Source organism: Manacus vitellinus, unplaced genomic scaffold (assembly GCF_001715985.3).
Source record: "Manacus vitellinus isolate BGI_N305 unplaced genomic scaffold, ASM171598v3 scaffold_50_pilon, whole genome shotgun sequence".
Taxonomy (NCBI): domain Eukaryota; kingdom Metazoa; phylum Chordata; class Aves; order Passeriformes; family Pipridae; genus Manacus; species Manacus vitellinus.
The window spans coordinates 2,304,165-2,321,707 of record NW_021940612.1 but is presented as its reverse complement, the minus strand read 5'-3'; the positions used below and the strand labels follow the sequence as shown (position 1 = coordinate 2,321,707).

General features: G+C 37.7%; 1 protein-coding gene across 9 annotated transcripts in view; it reads left to right on the top strand.

Annotated features, from left to right (window-relative positions):
• Nucleotides 1-15,502, top strand: part of PRUNE2 (prune homolog 2 with BCH domain) — a 110,708-nt gene extending 95,206 nt beyond the window's left edge. For 3 of the 9 annotated variants that reach the window (XM_029962907.1, XM_029962906.1, XM_029962910.1), the window contains 7 exons: nt 1,051-1,182; nt 1,329-1,415; nt 6,150-6,248; nt 8,160-8,195; nt 8,721-8,759; nt 10,278-10,325; nt 12,560-15,502. In XM_029962907.1, the coding sequence (XP_029818767.1) occupies nt 1,051-1,182; nt 1,329-1,415; nt 6,150-6,248; nt 8,160-8,195; nt 8,721-8,759; nt 10,278-10,325; nt 12,560-12,581 (463 nt within the window). In that variant the 3' untranslated portion in view covers nt 12,582-15,502. Of the gene's footprint in view, nt 1-1,050; nt 1,183-1,328; nt 1,416-6,149; nt 6,249-6,840; nt 8,107-8,159; nt 8,196-8,720; nt 8,760-10,277; nt 10,326-12,559 lie in introns of those variants that run through there. The other 6 variants (XM_029962911.1, XM_018080972.2, XM_018080974.2 and 3 more) reach the window with 5 other exon arrangements.
• The last annotated feature ends 2,041 nt before the right edge of the window (nt 15,503-17,543 follow it).

The following is a 17,543-nucleotide window of genomic DNA, read 5'->3' as shown; positions in this document are numbered from 1 at the left end:
TCTACTTAATGGCTGCCTACTTTATGCCCAGGTAAAATATCACTCTCTTTGGTCAGAACTAGATTTCCTACAATTCTTTTAAAGACATTGCATCCTAAGGAATTTCAGGGTCAGATTAGATCGTGAACATTCCCACACACATGTGAAAGGTGCCATTGTGCTCAGGGATAGAACTGCCTTTTGTAGTGAATGCACTCAGGCATTCAGGTTTTTAAGGTGTGACTTGTGGTTTTTCATTCGAGTTTTTACAGAGGCATGCCTTGAGGCTGCTTAGTAGAGAAAACAATTTGAATATTCCTGTGATGATCAGCTGCCAAATGAGGTAGGGACTACTGAATGGAGCATCTGCACACAGACAAGAATTTAAAATTGTCCTCCCATTTGACTGAGTAGTGTGCTCTTCTGGGTAGGATGAATGAGCTTTTCGAGTGTTTTGCTCACAAAATGAAGTTATGTCATGGAGTGATCTCTCCCATCAGAAGTCAGGTTGATGGACAAGTTTTATTAGCCTCGAGTTTCAAAGTGTTTGTAGTTTGCAGTCACAGGCTCGGTAGCAGTAGTGTGAGGATCACAAAAATTTTAAACAAGTTCACCCCTGTCTTCTCCTGACACTTTTTATTTTTGCGTTGAACAAACTTCATGAACCTTGATGATTAGAATAGTGAATAGAAGTTTCTCAGTAGTTAATTTTAGAAGTTCTTAGGGCTTCACATGGTCCTGCCATGTTCTCCCTCGCAAAATCTTGTGATTTAATGTCTTTTTAAGAAACAGCAAAGTCACTAGTGAGATTTGAAAACTCACTAAGAAACAGTATTTTTGTAAGGAAACTACATATTTTTGAAGACAGAGGTAAGACTGGTTTTCTAGTTATACATCTACAGGTACCACGGTGACCAGTGCTAAATGTTTGCTTCGGTTTAAAGGAAAAGAAAAGCTTTTCTTGTAATAAATTGCTTAGTCTGCCTTGATTTATTCCTAGTAGATTGATTTAGTTTGGGCTTAAGCAGATAATGTACAGTTTGTGCTCACTGACATGTGTACTTTTACCAGCTATGTAATCAGTACCTTGGAGCTGATGGTAGCTGAAGACTATATGATTGTCTACTTGAATGGAGCAACACCAAGAAGGAGGATGCCTGGATTGGGTTGGATGAAAAAATGTTACCAGATGATTGATCGACGGTCAGTAATATTTTCCTTAATCCATTATTTTAAACACTGTCCATTTCTGTTACTCCCCTGTATGCCAGTGTTCACTGTATATGATCTTTCTGTATCTTTTGTGGGGTTTTCTGTTGTTTTTAAGAAACCATTGCTTTTTTACTTAGATTACGGAAGAATCTGAAATCATTTATAATTGTTCATCCATCATGGTTTATCAGGACAATTCTGGCTGTGACACGACCTTTTATAAGGTATGTAATGAATACCAGTGATTTTCTATGTCCCTAAGAACGTAAGTGCCCTACATCATCAAGCATAGCTGTTAATCTTTCATTGAAGAGTGCTCATTTTATAGCTTATGTTTGGATTTTGACAGTTCAGTTTCCTAAAGTGAGTGGGGGGAAAAAAGTGATTTAAATAAGTATCTAGTTGCAGACAGCATAGGGATGGTTTTGTACGCTGCCTATGGAGAACTGGGAATTCAGTCTCTTGAAATTGTCTTGTTTGGAGCCCAGCTCAAAGGCATGTAGAAAAGGGGACTGCATGTAATGAAAATCACCTTATATAAAAAATCCTGGCTATAGGACCATATTAAGCTACAGTTCTTGGTTTTTAAACATCAGTTGCTACTCATACTAGAGGACTGCCTGCAACCTGTTGTGTTTAAATGCGTAGGAGTTCTGGTTCCAAAAAATATGCTTTGATTAGTAAAAAGGCAGAAAAATTTGTTACTGACTTTGAAGACCTCACAAATTGCTGAAGCAGATAGGGAAGTATGCAGTCAAAATCCTGAGAGCAGACTGACAGGTGTAAGGAGATGCTTCAGGCAAGAGAAGGAGCATCTTCTACTGAAGCCACACAGTGAATGACATACGTCATGACAGATCTCAGAGAGTTCTGCTCCCAGACTGCAGATGAAGACACTGGAGGAGTCTGTCACAGAGTACTCTGGCCTCACAGGGTAACATTTGGATGGGGAAACGTGATTTCTCCTATCACTACCAAAGTGTATAATGGAGCTTCTTCTTTCAGATGTGGTATCTTTAATACCGAGGAGAAAGTGTCAATTCAAAATACCAGAGTAACAGAAAAACAATACTTGGAATTATCAATAGTAATTATGATTCATTGGTCTTTTATTCAAAATGATTATACTGAGCAGCAGTGATTACAGGTTTCTCATTGACAAACAGGAGAAAATGTTTGCTCTAAATAGTTCGGCAAAGCAAATTAGTGGTACAAAACTATAGATACTCATGTCATGGCCAGGCTTTGTGAATGAAGATTCGAGAAGGGCTCTACCCACAATTGTTACAGGCACGCTGGTGGCTAAAGAGGCCAATGCAAGATAGACAAGATTGATTGCAAAAGGCACAGCAGAAAGACTCCTTGGATGGTATCGTCAGGGCACGATTCTTTCTGCACTGTCTTTTCTCTTCGACGGTGATCCTGCGTGCGTTCTCAAAAGAGGCAGCAGTGTTATAGATGGTGTGTCTCCAGACCTCCCGATTGGAGGCCAGAGTAGACCAGCAATGAAAATCAATGTGGCCAAGGCTGAAATGTTGCTTCAGGGAGTCCTTGTATCTTCTCTTTGGGGCTCCTCTCTTGTGGCAGCCGGTGGCCACAAGTTCACCATAGAGCACGATCTTGGGGAGGCGGTGGTCCTTCATCCTTGATACGTGCCCTGCCCAATGCAGCTGTATTCTCAGCAACATGGCCTCTATACTCACAAGTGCTGCCTGTTCTAGAACAGACATGTTAGTTACATAATCTGACCAGTGGATGTTCAGGATTGTACGGGGACAGCATTAATGGAAGCATTCTAGGAGTCGCAGGTGGTGGCGGTAGATGAGCTGTGATTCGGACCCGTATAAGAGAGTAGACAGCACAATGGCTCTGTAAACACTGATCTTTGTACTTTTCTTCAGATGTTTATTTCGCCAGACTCTTTTATAGAGGCTTCCGAAAGCTCTATTTGCCTTTGCTAACCTGTTGTCTATCTCTCCATCAATCTTACCTTCCGAGGAGATGAGGCTACCTAGGTAATTAAACTGCTGGACTGATTTGAGCTCTGATTCACCAATGGTGATATGGGGATGATGGAAGACTTCCTGAGGTGCAGGCTGATAGAAAACTTCTGTCTTCTTCAGGCTGACTTCCAGCTCAAAAAGCTCAGCAGTGTCTGCAAAGCAGGATGTTAAACGCTGCAGAGCTGCTTCTGTGTGAGTGACGAGGGCGGTGGTGTCAACGTAAAGCAGCTCCTGGGCAAGATGGTTTAAGGTCTTAGTATGGGCCTTCAGTCGCCTTGGGTTGAATAGGCTTCCATCGGTACAATATCAAATGTAGATACCATTTTCTTCATCAAGGTCTGCCGTGGCCCTTTGGAGCATCATGCAGAAGAAGATTGTGAATAGGGTTGGTGCAAGAATGCAACCTTGTTTCACACCATTGGTTATTAGAAAGGGCTCAGAAAGTGCATCACCATATCTGACTTGGCCATACTGATCCTCATGAAGTGAGACGATCATTTTAAGGAACTTGGGGGGACATCCTAAATGTTCCAAAATCTGCTACAGACCTTTTCTGCTCACAGTATCGAAAGCTTTTGTTAAGATCAACAAAGGTTACATAGAGATCTTTGTTCTGTTCCCTACACTTCTCTTGCAGTTGTCTGAGAACAAATACCATGTCTGTGGTACTCCTGTTGGCTCTGAAACCACAGTGGCTTTCAGGAAGAAGTTCTTCTGCTATAGTGGGTATTAGTCTGTTCAAAAGTATTCTTGCCAGGATTTTGCCAGCAATGGAGAGCAGAGTAATACCATGGTAATTTGAGCAGTCTGATTTATCTCCTTTCTTCTTATACAAAGTGATGATGACTGCATCACAAAGGTCTGATGGGAGTTCACCTAGTTCCCAACAGCACACCACAAACTTGTGGAATTTAGCATGGAGTGCAAGGCCCCCATACTCCCAGATTTCAGGTGGAATTCCATCAACCCCAGCTGCCTTGCCAGTTTTCACCTGCTGTATGGCCTTAAGAGTTTCTCCCATAGTAGGGGCAATATCCAATTGATTCTTCACTGGTTGTTGTGTAATGTACTGAATTGCTGAGTCTTGAACTACATGGTTCTAGAGACCAGTTAAAACTCTCCATTTCAGCCAAGTAGACAACTGAGTCTCTGTGCAAGATGAAAATGAAGAACAAATGAGAGGTGAAAAAGGTGGGCAGGACACATGACCAGTGTGACTTGTAAAAATGACATGAGATGTTTGAACCCTTACTGAGGACAAAAGAACCTTATGAGAAAGCTGAGTAAACAACTCCCTGAGGCGTGAAAAGTGAGAGTCAATTCAGTAATAAGCAGCGTTAAGGAGATAGAAACTTGATTAGTTTGAAGCCCAATGGCTATAACTTAGTTTGCTAGCCCCAAGCTGTTTACTGACAGGCACAGTGGGAATTTTGGAGTAAGAAATGTTGGTCACAAGGCAAGCAGAGATTTCATGGAGATAGCTAAAGGTGAGCAACATTATTTTAATTGTATTTCAGCTGAGATGCAGAACAAAACAGTAGAAATTAAGAACCTGAAAGACATCAGAATGGCAAGAGACAGTCAAGTCACTGAAGGTGTGCTAATCTCAAGTCTATCTCAATTTTACCTCAAAAACTGTCAAGCAAATTTGGTGGAGTCTGGGACTCATCTTGACTTACAAACAGTTGTCTGAAAAAACAGAATGAAAGAATTAGAGGTAGCAGAGAGAGATCCTAGGTACTCTCTTAGGACCAGATGCTCACACCAAAAATCATTTGAGCTGTGTTAGGTAAGGAATTAGATTTCTAATAAAATAAGTGTCTGTGAAACGTATTTGTCACTTGATGGAAGTATTTAAATAATAGGAAGTTACTACTATTAGCAGCATGTTTTCCCTAAAGTCTGAAAGAAACAAGGACTTACTTTGGCCCATAAACTGACTTCTACATGAAGGAATTACTTAGAAGTCAGTCACTGTAGTGGAGTAAGTGGGCCCAAGAGAATCCTCAAGGGGAAAAAATAACCTTTGAAAGATTTTTTTTAAATCTGCCCTGCTCCCCCATCTTTAGAAGCTTCTGATTGGCTTGCAGCTTGCCAAGTTACTTTAGGTGGCAGTTCTGATGCTGGAGTCTATGATTAACATTTTGAATAAAATGCTAAGAATTACCTGTGTGTTATCATGCTTTGACTGGTCGATTGTGAGTGATGCTTGCATGCTAAATGTGACCACTGGTCTGCTCCAGTGTGCGTGCCTTGCTTTATGAGCCAAATGAGATGGACTTCTCATAACCTCATACATATCAAATAACTTAGGTTAGCCAAGTGAATAGCCTTATGTTTTTAAGTGTGTTTTGTGGACAATTTAGCCTTTTTCCAACTGATCATTTTTCAACCACAATAAATGAGTCATTTAGCACAACTGAAATAAAAAAGGTATTTCATCATAAGAAGGCTCTGCAGTAAGAATAGACACAATCATATCTGTACTTGTCTGAACAAATGAGGAAGTTCAGTTTTATTATATTTGACTGAGAATCAGTGTAAAATAGAAATGCTAAGTCATCATGATCACTTGTTAACCATCGTGATGATTATGATCATGTTAAGTGAATGCTTCCCATCTCTTTTTACATGTAAGTATTCTCTAAGAGATTCTTTTCAGAATTTTAACACATCTCCTTCAAACTGTAAAGCTAATTGCATTGTCTAGCAGGTAGGCATTACAATTTATAATGTCCTAAATACTGTGATTCAGCCTAAGAAAGGAACAGCCAAAGGTCTAGACTCAATTTCAGCCTCACTAGAATTCAGGTAGGCTCATGATTAGCTGAGCTCTGTAATTGAAATATGAATATCAAAGTGCTTAATTATTTAATACATGCCTTCATTTATTTTTAATATGTCATAAAGGATTGGGGGACAAAGTCAATTAATACGGTTTTTTCTGTGTTTCAGCTCTAAGTTCAGCAGTAAGATACAGTATGTCAACACATTGGCAGAGCTTCATGAGATGATTCCAATGGAATATGTGCAAATACCAGACAGTATTGTCAAGTAAGTGATGTACAGTAAGCGTGTACTTGTTCTAATGGAAACTATTTCCACAAACTAATAATAGTGTTTAAGACTCTGAAATGTTTGTGGAACAACACATAAGCATTTTTAAGATTATCAGGAAAGTATTTTCTGGTTTTTTTACACTGTCAAACTCAGAAGCAGGAAGCCACTGTATAATGGAAACACAAAACACAATAAAGATATACTCCTTGGGGAGAAGGAGAATAGTTTAACCTTTCCACGGGTATCATCTATGCCATATTTTTCCATACCTTTTTAAGTAAAAGTGTTTTTAAGTTTTAGTCATACAGGGCTTTGAACTGAAACAATAACTAAAAGATAGCCTGTTCAATAGGAGACCACTGAAAGTCCATACATTCACCTTCCCTTATCTTGTTGATTTTCGTGTTTAAATCCAGAACCACTGAAAGACAGTTTCTCAGTTTTTGCCACTTATGTCCAGAAGTTTTTTAAATGCAGGCATTTAAAGGGCAGTATCTATTAAAAGGAAAGTAAAGTAAGGAAAGTATATATTAAAAAAATGTAGGAAGTTGATGGTTATTGCTCATCCCAACTGACTTCTTTTCAGACCTGAAAACAACAAAATGGAATCATATACCAAGACAGAAAACATGACTGATTGAAAAATTCATGGGTTTCATATAGTTTCTATTAAATAGACAATCCTGCTCAGGGATGTTATTTGTTTGGTTTTTTTTAATTGTTCTCTTTATCAAATATCTTAGGTTTTCAACAGCGAAACATTCTGTTCTAGTAAGTAATTTGATGAGCAGATACACAAGTATGATTGTCTTTTCCTTATGGTTTTTCAGTGACAGCTTTTGGAGCTGTCATAGATCTCTTCGACCCAGACAGGAGTTTTTATACCTGTCTCACATTAGTTGCAAAGCAACATAATTTCCTTCATCGAGCTAATGGTGTAATTCCAGAGAGCAAGTGGGAAGCTCAGTTCTGGCAATGGCACTTGTGAAAGCAGCAAATTACAGTTGTGAAATCAGAGGTCATAGAGACTTTCACTCAATTTCATTTGCTGCTGTAACTTTTTCAGAGGTGGAGTGATGCTAAGAATGTGGAACAGAGACCGTTAGTCAACTGAGAAAGACATGTCCATAATGTCTTAACATCCCTAACAATTTTTCATCCTCCCTCTCTTCCTTCTTCCCTCCCTTCCTCCCTCCCTCCCTCCCTCTTTTGATTCCTATAAAAATTTTAATTTCTTATAGTTCCTTTTGATAGAAACCTTAACACGATACTCAATTTCTGTCTGTTTCCTTGCTGTGTTTACTGTTAGGCTGCAGCAGCATACACATCTGTGTTATACACATTTTTACTTCCTTGTAGTGTTGGGGAAGTTCATTCACCTCTCAGACCAAAGGTGAAAAGATCACAGCATTAGTACCAAATAAACTTTAGTACTTAAAACTGAAGAAATTTTAGGGAACTGCCTACTTCATGTCATCAGCAGCCAGATGAGAGATCATGATTTTGCTGAAAAAGATAGAACTCAAAAGGTGACAATTGTGCCTATTGGTGGCAAGCATTTTCAAGATGCTGTGATAACAAGATTTAGTGGCTCTGTGCATTCAAGACACTGTGAGTGGTTATTCCCATAGCACAGGGAGGAGAGCAGAGTTCAGCTGATAGTTTCCCTTCTACTGCAAGTTGAGAAAGGTTCCTGTAGAAAATTACATTTAATGTTTTGGCTTCATAATTGCTCCATTGGCAAGAACAAATATACCACCTGTGCTCAAGAGGAATCCCACATGTAGAAAGTACATAGTATTTGGGTTGTGTGGTTAGTCGGTAGTTTTTACTGAAGTGGGATACAATATGCTTGCTGTATCATATATTTTACATCTTTTCCTTCGTCCACTCTTATCTTGTAAGGTATGATGAAGAGAAGTGTATTAAGAGAAGAATGAGGTAAAACCTGCTTTCTAGCCCCTGCTGCCGCTCATAATAGAGTGAATCTGTGTGACAGCCTTTCACCTGCAGGCGACCTCAACAGCTGAATGAGAGAGGACTTGCAATGATGTGGAATCTTTCTTTCCCCTTCGAGCTGTTGAGATCAGCCTCCCTTGCAAATAAAACTCACTGAACTGTAAATGTCCTTGACTTGGCCCAGGCTGCAGCTAGTTTAATATTATCTGATAGAGCAACTAAATGCTTTCAGCTTTGTCCACTAGGCATGCCTCAGACCCCTGCTGCTTCTCTGTCTGCCTCCAAATGATCTCAGTAAGAGTTACAAATTTAAGGTGTGTTGAGCACAGGGATAAATGGTATCATACTGAACTGAGGAGCTTTAGGATCAGTGTGCCCTAAATCATACTGGGTTCCTATTTTAGAAGCATGTACTATACTTGTTCTTTGCTCTGCTATTGCTCTGCTTCTCTCTTATGCTCTGCTTGCTTCTCTGTTTCTTTGTATCAATAACTTTTACTCGTGCAGACTGGACGAAGAGCTGAGGGAAGCTTCAGAAACAGCTAAGTAAGATAGCTTTCAGCTGGATGCTGGCATTATATTTACTTGTTTTACAGGAATAGTTTGAATGTAGTAGTATGCTATATGTTTGGTACAACTATCAGCTTGTAGTTTCAATTACTGTGTAAGTTGTCATATTTGTAAATTGACTTCCCCTCTCACTAAAAGCAGCCTTCTTTTGTACTGCTGGGTCTCAGTAAGAAGGAATCACACCCTTACGCTATAAAAAACTTTTTTGCTGTTTTTTGATTATGGTTTCTGTAGTCATGGGGATGACTGAAATCACTTATTTACTCCATTAAAATGGATCATTAAACATTTTCTACCCTTCATCTGTTATGTCAGTTTTAAAAAAGTAGTTATTTTTAATTTTTTTTTTCTCACAGTTTACTAAATTAGGTCTAGCTCTTGTACCTCATTCTCAGTTAAGTTAGGTACATAAATTCTCCTTTTTTTCCAGCATTGGCTGAATAGGCCAGGGAATTAATACTTGATAATAATATTGTACTACTTGATAATAATATTGTACTGTATGTGGTCACTTAATAAATCAGTGGCAGCTGATGCTCAGATACTTTAAATTCATAACTCCTTATGAGTTATGAGTTTATGTGCTTTGACACTGAGGCAGTATGGTATAAGGTACCAAAGAAATCCTTAACTAGAAGGACTTGACTCATTGAGAAGAGCTTAGAAAGTATCCAGTGCACTTTCTTCATATGTGTATTTTAGAAAAGATTCTGGAAAAGGAGCCTGTGTCTGCTGGTTCTAGTATAACATTTTCCCATTTTTGTTTTTTATAACCAAAGATTTTGAGGTCTGGAGTTTCTTTTCAGTCTCTTTCCTTCAACTTATGCACTTCAGGATTTTCCTCTTACAGCTTCTGCTTTGCTGTACTTTTTCCTACTGTTTCTTCTTTTTCAGTACACATTTTCCTCCTGTTCTCCTGAGACTGGTTTTTAAAACAACCATAGAGAAATATCCAAATCACTGGCCACTGCTTTTTGATTCTGGCAGTTAAACTGCCTCAGAAGCAATGCATTCACATAAGTAGTTATTTGATATCACCTGAATATTTTGTTAAACAAAGAAACCCACCTAGCCTTGAAATGCAACTTCTATCTCTTCTATTCAAACATTTTCAAATGCATTGTATATGTGACGGTGAAAACTCTCTGGAAGAAAGCTGCTTTCTTGTTACTCCATTTAAAATAGTAGAGGCTGCAGCATAGCAAGTGAAAGGGGAACTAAATATTCATGTGAGGCATCACTGATTGTTGTTACTGTTGGATGTATGAAGTCACTGTAGTGCATTTCCCTTCCCTGACTTAAAGAAATAGCTTAAAAATTTATTACTCAAACTAATGTGTGTTGCAATCACTAAGATCACTACATTCTTAACAACGTTTGTGTGTTGTGCTGTCAAAAGATATTCACTACAGTTAGTTATTACATCCTCAAATTTTATGTCATATTTAAAAAACCACAGAAGAAATGTTTACTCCTCTTTTTCCTTGCATCCAGAACTAGCTGCCTCTCAAATGATCCAGAAATGACTTCAGTGGAGCAGGAGTAAGAACTTATGCCTAATACTGTCATTGCAGTTTAACATTATTTTACAGCCATGCTGCTAGGAACTGAGGCTGGGTAGACTCCATAAAGCTTTTTAGAGACCTAAATACTTTTATGGTAATATTCAGGAAAAAGCAATGAAGCTTTGTTAAATTTATATTTTATATAATTTATATATTGTATACTGAATACTTATTATATTTGTATTGCATTGCAAATGTGTTTGAATTGTCCCTGACCATTTCCAAGCAGAGACAGATATAATTCCTAACCTGAAGATATTCAGGTTAAGTTATGTGAAAAGCAGGTAGAAAAAGTGCAGCATGATCAGAGTGAAGATGGTCCCATGCTTTATCCTCAATTAAAAGTAAAGAGGTAAGCTTGCCATTCTCATTCAGAGATTAAAAAGTCTTGTATTTTATTTTGATTTCTGGACCATGCTCTCATCATCTGCCTTCTCTTTGCTTTTCTGCTTCTCAGCTTCTTTCATAGTTATTTTCCTGATTAAACCTCAAGCATCTTTACATCTTTTCCTTTCAAAGCTGCACTATTTCCCTTGGAAATGGGAATATGTCAGTCCTCTGGTATGCTGCTCCTCTGTCTGATACTGTAACTGAAGCATGAAAATGAAAAACCCTGCACTGCTCTTACTGTTCATCAGTGAGAGTATTTGTAGCTGTAGTGTGTCACACAAGCGCTAACAGTTCCTTGCTAGAACAGCATGTCAGGAGAACCAGCTATTGCAGCAGAGTATATTCCTGGCCAGTGTGTACAGGGGAGGAGTGACTGAGGACTTTGCTATCCCTACCCATCTGGTTGGTGTGTAGAAATATAGTGGTGTCTCACCCTGGAATGTTGTTCAGGGACTATCATATAGTAAACCTGACTCCTCAGTAAGATTCCATCAATAACATGAGTATTGATAAGCAGGCAAATAATTAGAAGTACATGTAGCAAAAATATGCATAAATAAAATGTAGCTTTGGTTTTTAAGAATAAAACAGTATTCTAGTAAGCTGTCACATTTTCATATCTGATACATATGTTAGAATCATAAGCTAAATTCCTGATTCCTGGAGCAGTTAACATTATATCTCTGAGCATTTTTTTTTTCCTAGGATGCTGTTTTACTCTGTAATGAATCAATATGAGGACTGCTTTTGAAAGTATAGGAACAGAAAATAACATGTTAAAGACTATTTACTTACGACTTTGATCTTTTTGTGGCTTGAACAGTTTTCCTGTTTTTCTCAAAAGATAAGCTGAGCAGCAAAAAGCAATATGAGAGAAGAATTTATATTTATTTAAAATAAATATAGTTGAGACCAAATTAATGTTAATTCCTGCCATTTATTTTCTCTGCATAAATATGAATCTGTCATCAGAAGTGACAGTAATTTTCCTGTGATCATATCCCTTATTTCTTGTGTCACTTCTTCAGGAAAAAGAATTTCTCGTGTAAATCCATCCACACTGAGAACAGCAGTTTTACACAGATTTTTCTTCCGTATGCTTTCAGCTGGAATGTCTCTGGAGTCTGCCCAGCTCTTAGTTTGCTTTTGTTGTCTTTTTCATCCTATACCGAAGGCTTTTGTCTATTGTCATGCTCCCTTGTCTTCTATTTTGTTCAACTCCTTGCACTTCCTCATGACTTAAAAAAACCCCTATGAAATAATTCACTGTTAAGTAACACTGTGCATTGTGTAACAGTTTGTAAGTAAACTGTTACACAATTTATATAAAATATTTTTTTATAAACATAAAAAGGAAACTTTAAATAGTTATGTATTCTTTAAGGAAAATTCTGTCTTGAGGCAACGTTTATGATGACAACTTTTTACTTTAACAAATGCTTCTAAAGTATTTGATGACATGTGCTTTGCACTAAATAGCAAAACTGTACTCTTAGAAACATTTTTAGGGCCACATATATCTTGTGACACTGTTGTGTCATTCCGGCACTGGATCTTCCCACATCTGGTGTCTACTTCATATTGTAATTGCTGGAAAAATAGTTATTAATTTCCATAGAACAGTAATGCAACGTATTAAGGTGCGTACTTTCCTGGATGTGTGTAAATTTTTGAACACCACTGCATTGAAGTAAATGAGAAATGAGGATACTCAACACTTTGCAGGAGCTTAGGATTGGGAAAAAGACTAGTCACATGCTTCATAGCACTGATTAATTTTTTGTTGTTGTTGTTCTTTGTTGTTCTGTCTTTAATAAATAGCATCGACATGACCCTGAAATAAAAAGCATCCCTGCCAGGCATTTGAAGAAGAGGGTTCACTTGGATTTTCATCACCCAGACACTCACGACCATGCTGTACAATAAGTGATTTGGTCAACTGTGTTTGGTTCATAATTTTTCCATGTCATTCAGCAATTCAAGAAGACCAAAAGGGCCAGTCCTATTGCCATGGAGACAGCAGAATTTTGGGGCCTGGTTATTTATGTCATTTTTCAGAAATGATTTTCTTTAGGAAAGCTATATCATCTAGCACTGGTTTCTCTGTGTGCGTGCAATTTCTGTTTCAAAGGATACCATTTTACCAACAGTGTGCCTCATGAACAGGTCAATGAGGATGGGGATTTTTTAATTTTTGTCTTCAGCATATTAGTGTTTATGCATAGCTGAGTGGAATAGTTATTGTTACAATAAATGTTAATTTCCTTGTGTCACAGAGCAGCAGCAACTGTGTTGTTTAAAAATAATTCTAGAAATGATGCAGGACTTCCTTGAATTTGACAGGTCAGGTTGGATCGGACTTTGGGCAACCTGGTCTAGTGGAAGATGTCCCTGCCCAATGCTGCAAGGGTTTTGGAACTAGGTGATTCTTAAAGCCCCTTCCAACTCAAAGCATTCATGCTTCTATGTGTTTCTTGCTATCTGAAAAGCCCTTCTATCTTCATTTAACCCTAATGACTTTTTTTATTTGGTCAGAGAAAAGACTGATATACTGAAAAATAATAGACCTCCCAGAGGAAGAATCAACTAATCCTGTAAATGATTGTCATATATTCTAAAATCCTTGGAGCATTACTTTATTGTTGTTTTCTAAATCTGCTTTTTCCAGAACCCTTTTTCTAAGTTGTGAGCCTTCAAATGACATTCTGTCTCCAATTGTAAAGGCTATTAATGCTATGAATATGAGTCACATAGTATTTTCTACTAACAGCCAAAAGTTAAACATGTAAATCTAAAGTTGCAAGTCACAGTCATTTGTTAGGAATACATGTTAAAGTATGAGTAAAAATAAATCTTACAATGCAGTTTATTGTCTGTGTCACAGTACACAGCAGTAAAAGCATGAAAAAGAAAAAAGCCCTAAGCATTTCTTGTTTGCTGCTGTCCTGTGTACTGGCATAAAAGTCACTACGGTAAATCCTCATATTTACTGGAAAATATCTGCAATTTTTCAGACCATGCTTTTGCATTGAGTGCAGATTAATTATCAAGTGAATACTGTTTGTCTGCTTTAAAAAGACAAGAGTCAAGAATATGACTAATGCTTTCTCTTTCCCTAATGAACACATGCATGCACTTTTCAAACCTCCTGACTCACCTGCCTTTTGGGAAGTCCTAATGCAAATAATAGTATTACATACTCTCTGAAATATTATTCTTTTCTTCACAAGATTCTCATATACCCTAGCATTACATCTGTGGATTCTTTACTTTGTCTGTAAATAAGTCCTTGGACATAACTATTCAAGATAAATTGCACCTTTTAAGTGTGCTCTAGCTCTAGTCCTGTGTTCAGTCTGGAATTATTAATGAAGGAGAAAACAAGCAAAAGGTTTCTTGGGAAATAAAATTTAAGCAGAGGCAGGACAGCATGAGCCTTGATTTTTCAGTAGGATCTAAACTGAAAATTCTCTTTTGTCCTTCATTTAAAAGTTCAATGGTTTTGTTCTGTGGTTTGCACATTTCCGACTCTGTCAGATTCTATCTTGTATTTGCAAGATAGCCTGAAAGCAATGAAGCAAGCGTCCATCATTGTGTGCATAGTTGTTCAGCTATTGCAATGAAAATTGAAAATGTTGTTAGAAAGGCAAAAGAAGGCTTTCTTATTGCCCAGCATAAAAAACTGAAATATGTGCCCCTCTTCAGTCCTTGCTCTGTACTGACAGGTGGTGCGTGGTATCTCTATCATACTTGCTAGTCTGCTGTGTATCACATCTCTCTGTCAGTTCCTGTTAATTTTCAGAGGAAGGACCTAATCCTGCTGACCATTGTTGCTGCTCTATAACCTTGCCCTAAATTAGGACCTGGTAGTTTCCACCGTTTCTCAGATATTTGAATCCTGGCTTGTGTCTGCCTTATAAAAGTGCTGTCACTTAGTACATTGGGGATAATGTTTTATGTACAGATTAATATTTGTATTGACTTCCAGATGCTAATTAAGCTTCACAAGGATCTAAACTATTAAAAGCATTTAGTAGCATGAAATCGCATCTTTTCTAGACCTGTAGTTTAGGCCACCTAGGATGAGCCCAATGACTTGTGTTATGCTGTAGGTGAGAGAAGTTTTTGCCAAACTTCTGCACAAAGCAGATCTTCAGCACAAATCACTGTCTGAGACTTAAGTGGGTATAAGAGATTTGTGATTTTAGTGGTGGATGTCAGTTCAGAGATTAATTTAATTCTAAAGGCTTTGTATGAAATTACTAAACAGCAAAGCTGTATATGAATTAACCTGATTAATGTGGGTGGACTGGTAGTGGCAGCCTGAGATGGAAGGAATTTGTTTAAGCGAAATGTCACATTAAAACAAAATGGGGCCTCAATGTAATGGTTCAAAAATTATTGCAAGATCAAGGTGTGATTATCTTTGCTTATTAATATATTTTGGAAAGTTTTTTAATGTTATGATATCGCAATTCTATATTATACTAACAATAATGTATGAATATTATTAAATCAGTAGTTTGTTGAAAGAGGAATATAGTATGTATAGTTGCACAGATAAAAGCTTTTATATATGGATTTTTTCTAATGTGTATCAGAGCGCTCAGATCAAATATAAAAGAATAGTTGCAATTTTTTTTGTTAAAATACCTATGCTGACTTAAATTATAGATTAAGCAATACAAGGATATCTAATATCATTGTATGGTTATATACACATATGAATCAGAAATAAAGAACTGCAACCAACCACTAGAACTATTTCCTTTCAGCTCCAAGTTGTGGGGGTTTTTTATTCCCTGGATGTGTAGAAACACTTGATTGTTTTAAATCACAGTTCTTTGCATAGTTACAAATATTCTTTTACTTTCCATTCCCTACCTGTCCTTTCAGAAATTGAAACTGAGTCACTTTTGTGTCTCATGTTGTTAAGTCTCCATCTCTATGTATTCAAATCCTTGTTTTGTTGATACTAGGAATATTTTTCCTGAAACAAAGCAGAAGGAGCTCTTTACATTGCTTTCTATTTTTGTCCATGCTATTATCTGAAGGTCACATACATAGATAGTCTCAATCCATCTCATATAGTAGGCAGAAAACAGAAGCTACGGGGCAGATTGACTATGAAACCATCCTGAGCAGATTAACAACTTTGTTGACTGCAGCGAAGGAAGGAGTCAGACCTGGTGGACTTTCAGTCCTCTCACCTGCATGGTACCCTGTGCCCACTGACATCCCAATCTAAGTCTGTTTCAAATGGGTCAATTTATACTGCTGCTTCTTTAAGTAACTAAGGTTTTGGTCTTAAATCCAGAAATATGTTAGGTGTGAGAATGCACCATACTCTGTTATCACTATAGTGTGTCATATTTGGATTATAAAGTTAGAAGAAATGGCATTTGAAGCTAATATTTCTGTATCATGAACAAGTAATTTGAATCCAGCATAGTACTATTTCTAAATGATTTTTAAATGCCTCAAGACCAATAGACCCATGTGCCTCTCCTAACTCTAGCTAGTAATCTATGAACAGTCTTGGGAGTAAATGCTGACTCCAGAGAAGGAGGTTTCTTTTATGTTTGAGATGTGACCTCCGTGGTGAGCTACTGCAGATAAAAAAAGTGTGCTGTGTCTCTCCTACAGTATCTAGTCTGTCAGAAAAACTATTGGATTGTCAAGCTCACTGTTCAAAGGAATTAAATTTATTTCTTTATTTCAGGTGAAAAATTAAAAAGCGTAAAATTGCTTCACAGTATTATCTGTTTAGCCAGGTTATAACTTACTACTAAAATAGAATCAGTTTTGTTAAAAGAAACTTCAAATCAGAGATGTCAAAACCTTATCTGCTTGCCTCTCTTTTATGTATTTCAATAGGCAGCAAGCAAAGCAGCCTCCAGCAATGGTAGGAAAATAATCCACAGAGTACTTGTCATGCTCTTCCCTGAGGCCTGGTATGTAAAGCAGGCCTCAGTGAGAGAGTGACTCAGAAAACAAAGTGCTGGCTTTCTTAGGACAATGTTAAGCCATCAAAACTGTAAAACTATATGTCTGTCTTCATCCCTTTGAAGTATGAGTAATGTATCAAACAGTCAACCTAAGGAACAGAAAGAATATTAATGTGAGATTGGGGTTTATGATGTAAAAAAAAGGAACACAGCTAAAATTATCAGTCAGGGAAAGAAAAACTAGGGGAAGGAAGGACAGGTCAGGGAAATGACCAATGACTGGGGGAAGGTGGGGTTACAGGCATCTTTCTGCTTGAGGCTCCAGCCTTCTTCCAAATTCTGATTCTCCTTGGGGAGAGCTTCTGAAACATAGCAGGCCTGTTTGCCTGGAGCCTTTACTTGAAAGAAGCACATGTGAGCTCTGTTCCAAATGTTCTTTTTTCCCCTCATTTAAAGAAATGATGGAATCCCTGGAGATAAGTGGCTTAATCTGGTTTTCACTCAGTGTAGAATAAAACCCTCTCAGCCCTTGTGTAGACATCATAGAAGAGAAAGCTGAAAAAATGGGAAATGTTGCATAAATTCAGAAAATTAAATTTTACATATTTCTCAGTGACTTGCACAGAATAAGCCTGAGTCAGAAGACATCATATAAGCGTAAATAAGGAAACAAACTAATATAGAAAGAGCAAGATGCAATAGGAGGGGCATGTGGAACAAAGTGTTTCATAGTGGAAAATAACTGTAGGAGAGAAATGACAGAATAGGAGATGAACTGTGCCAAGGAGGATAAACAGAGACCAGAAATGCAATGTAAAAAACAAGAAGGGAAGGGAAGGTTTTGGAAGGGAAGGTTT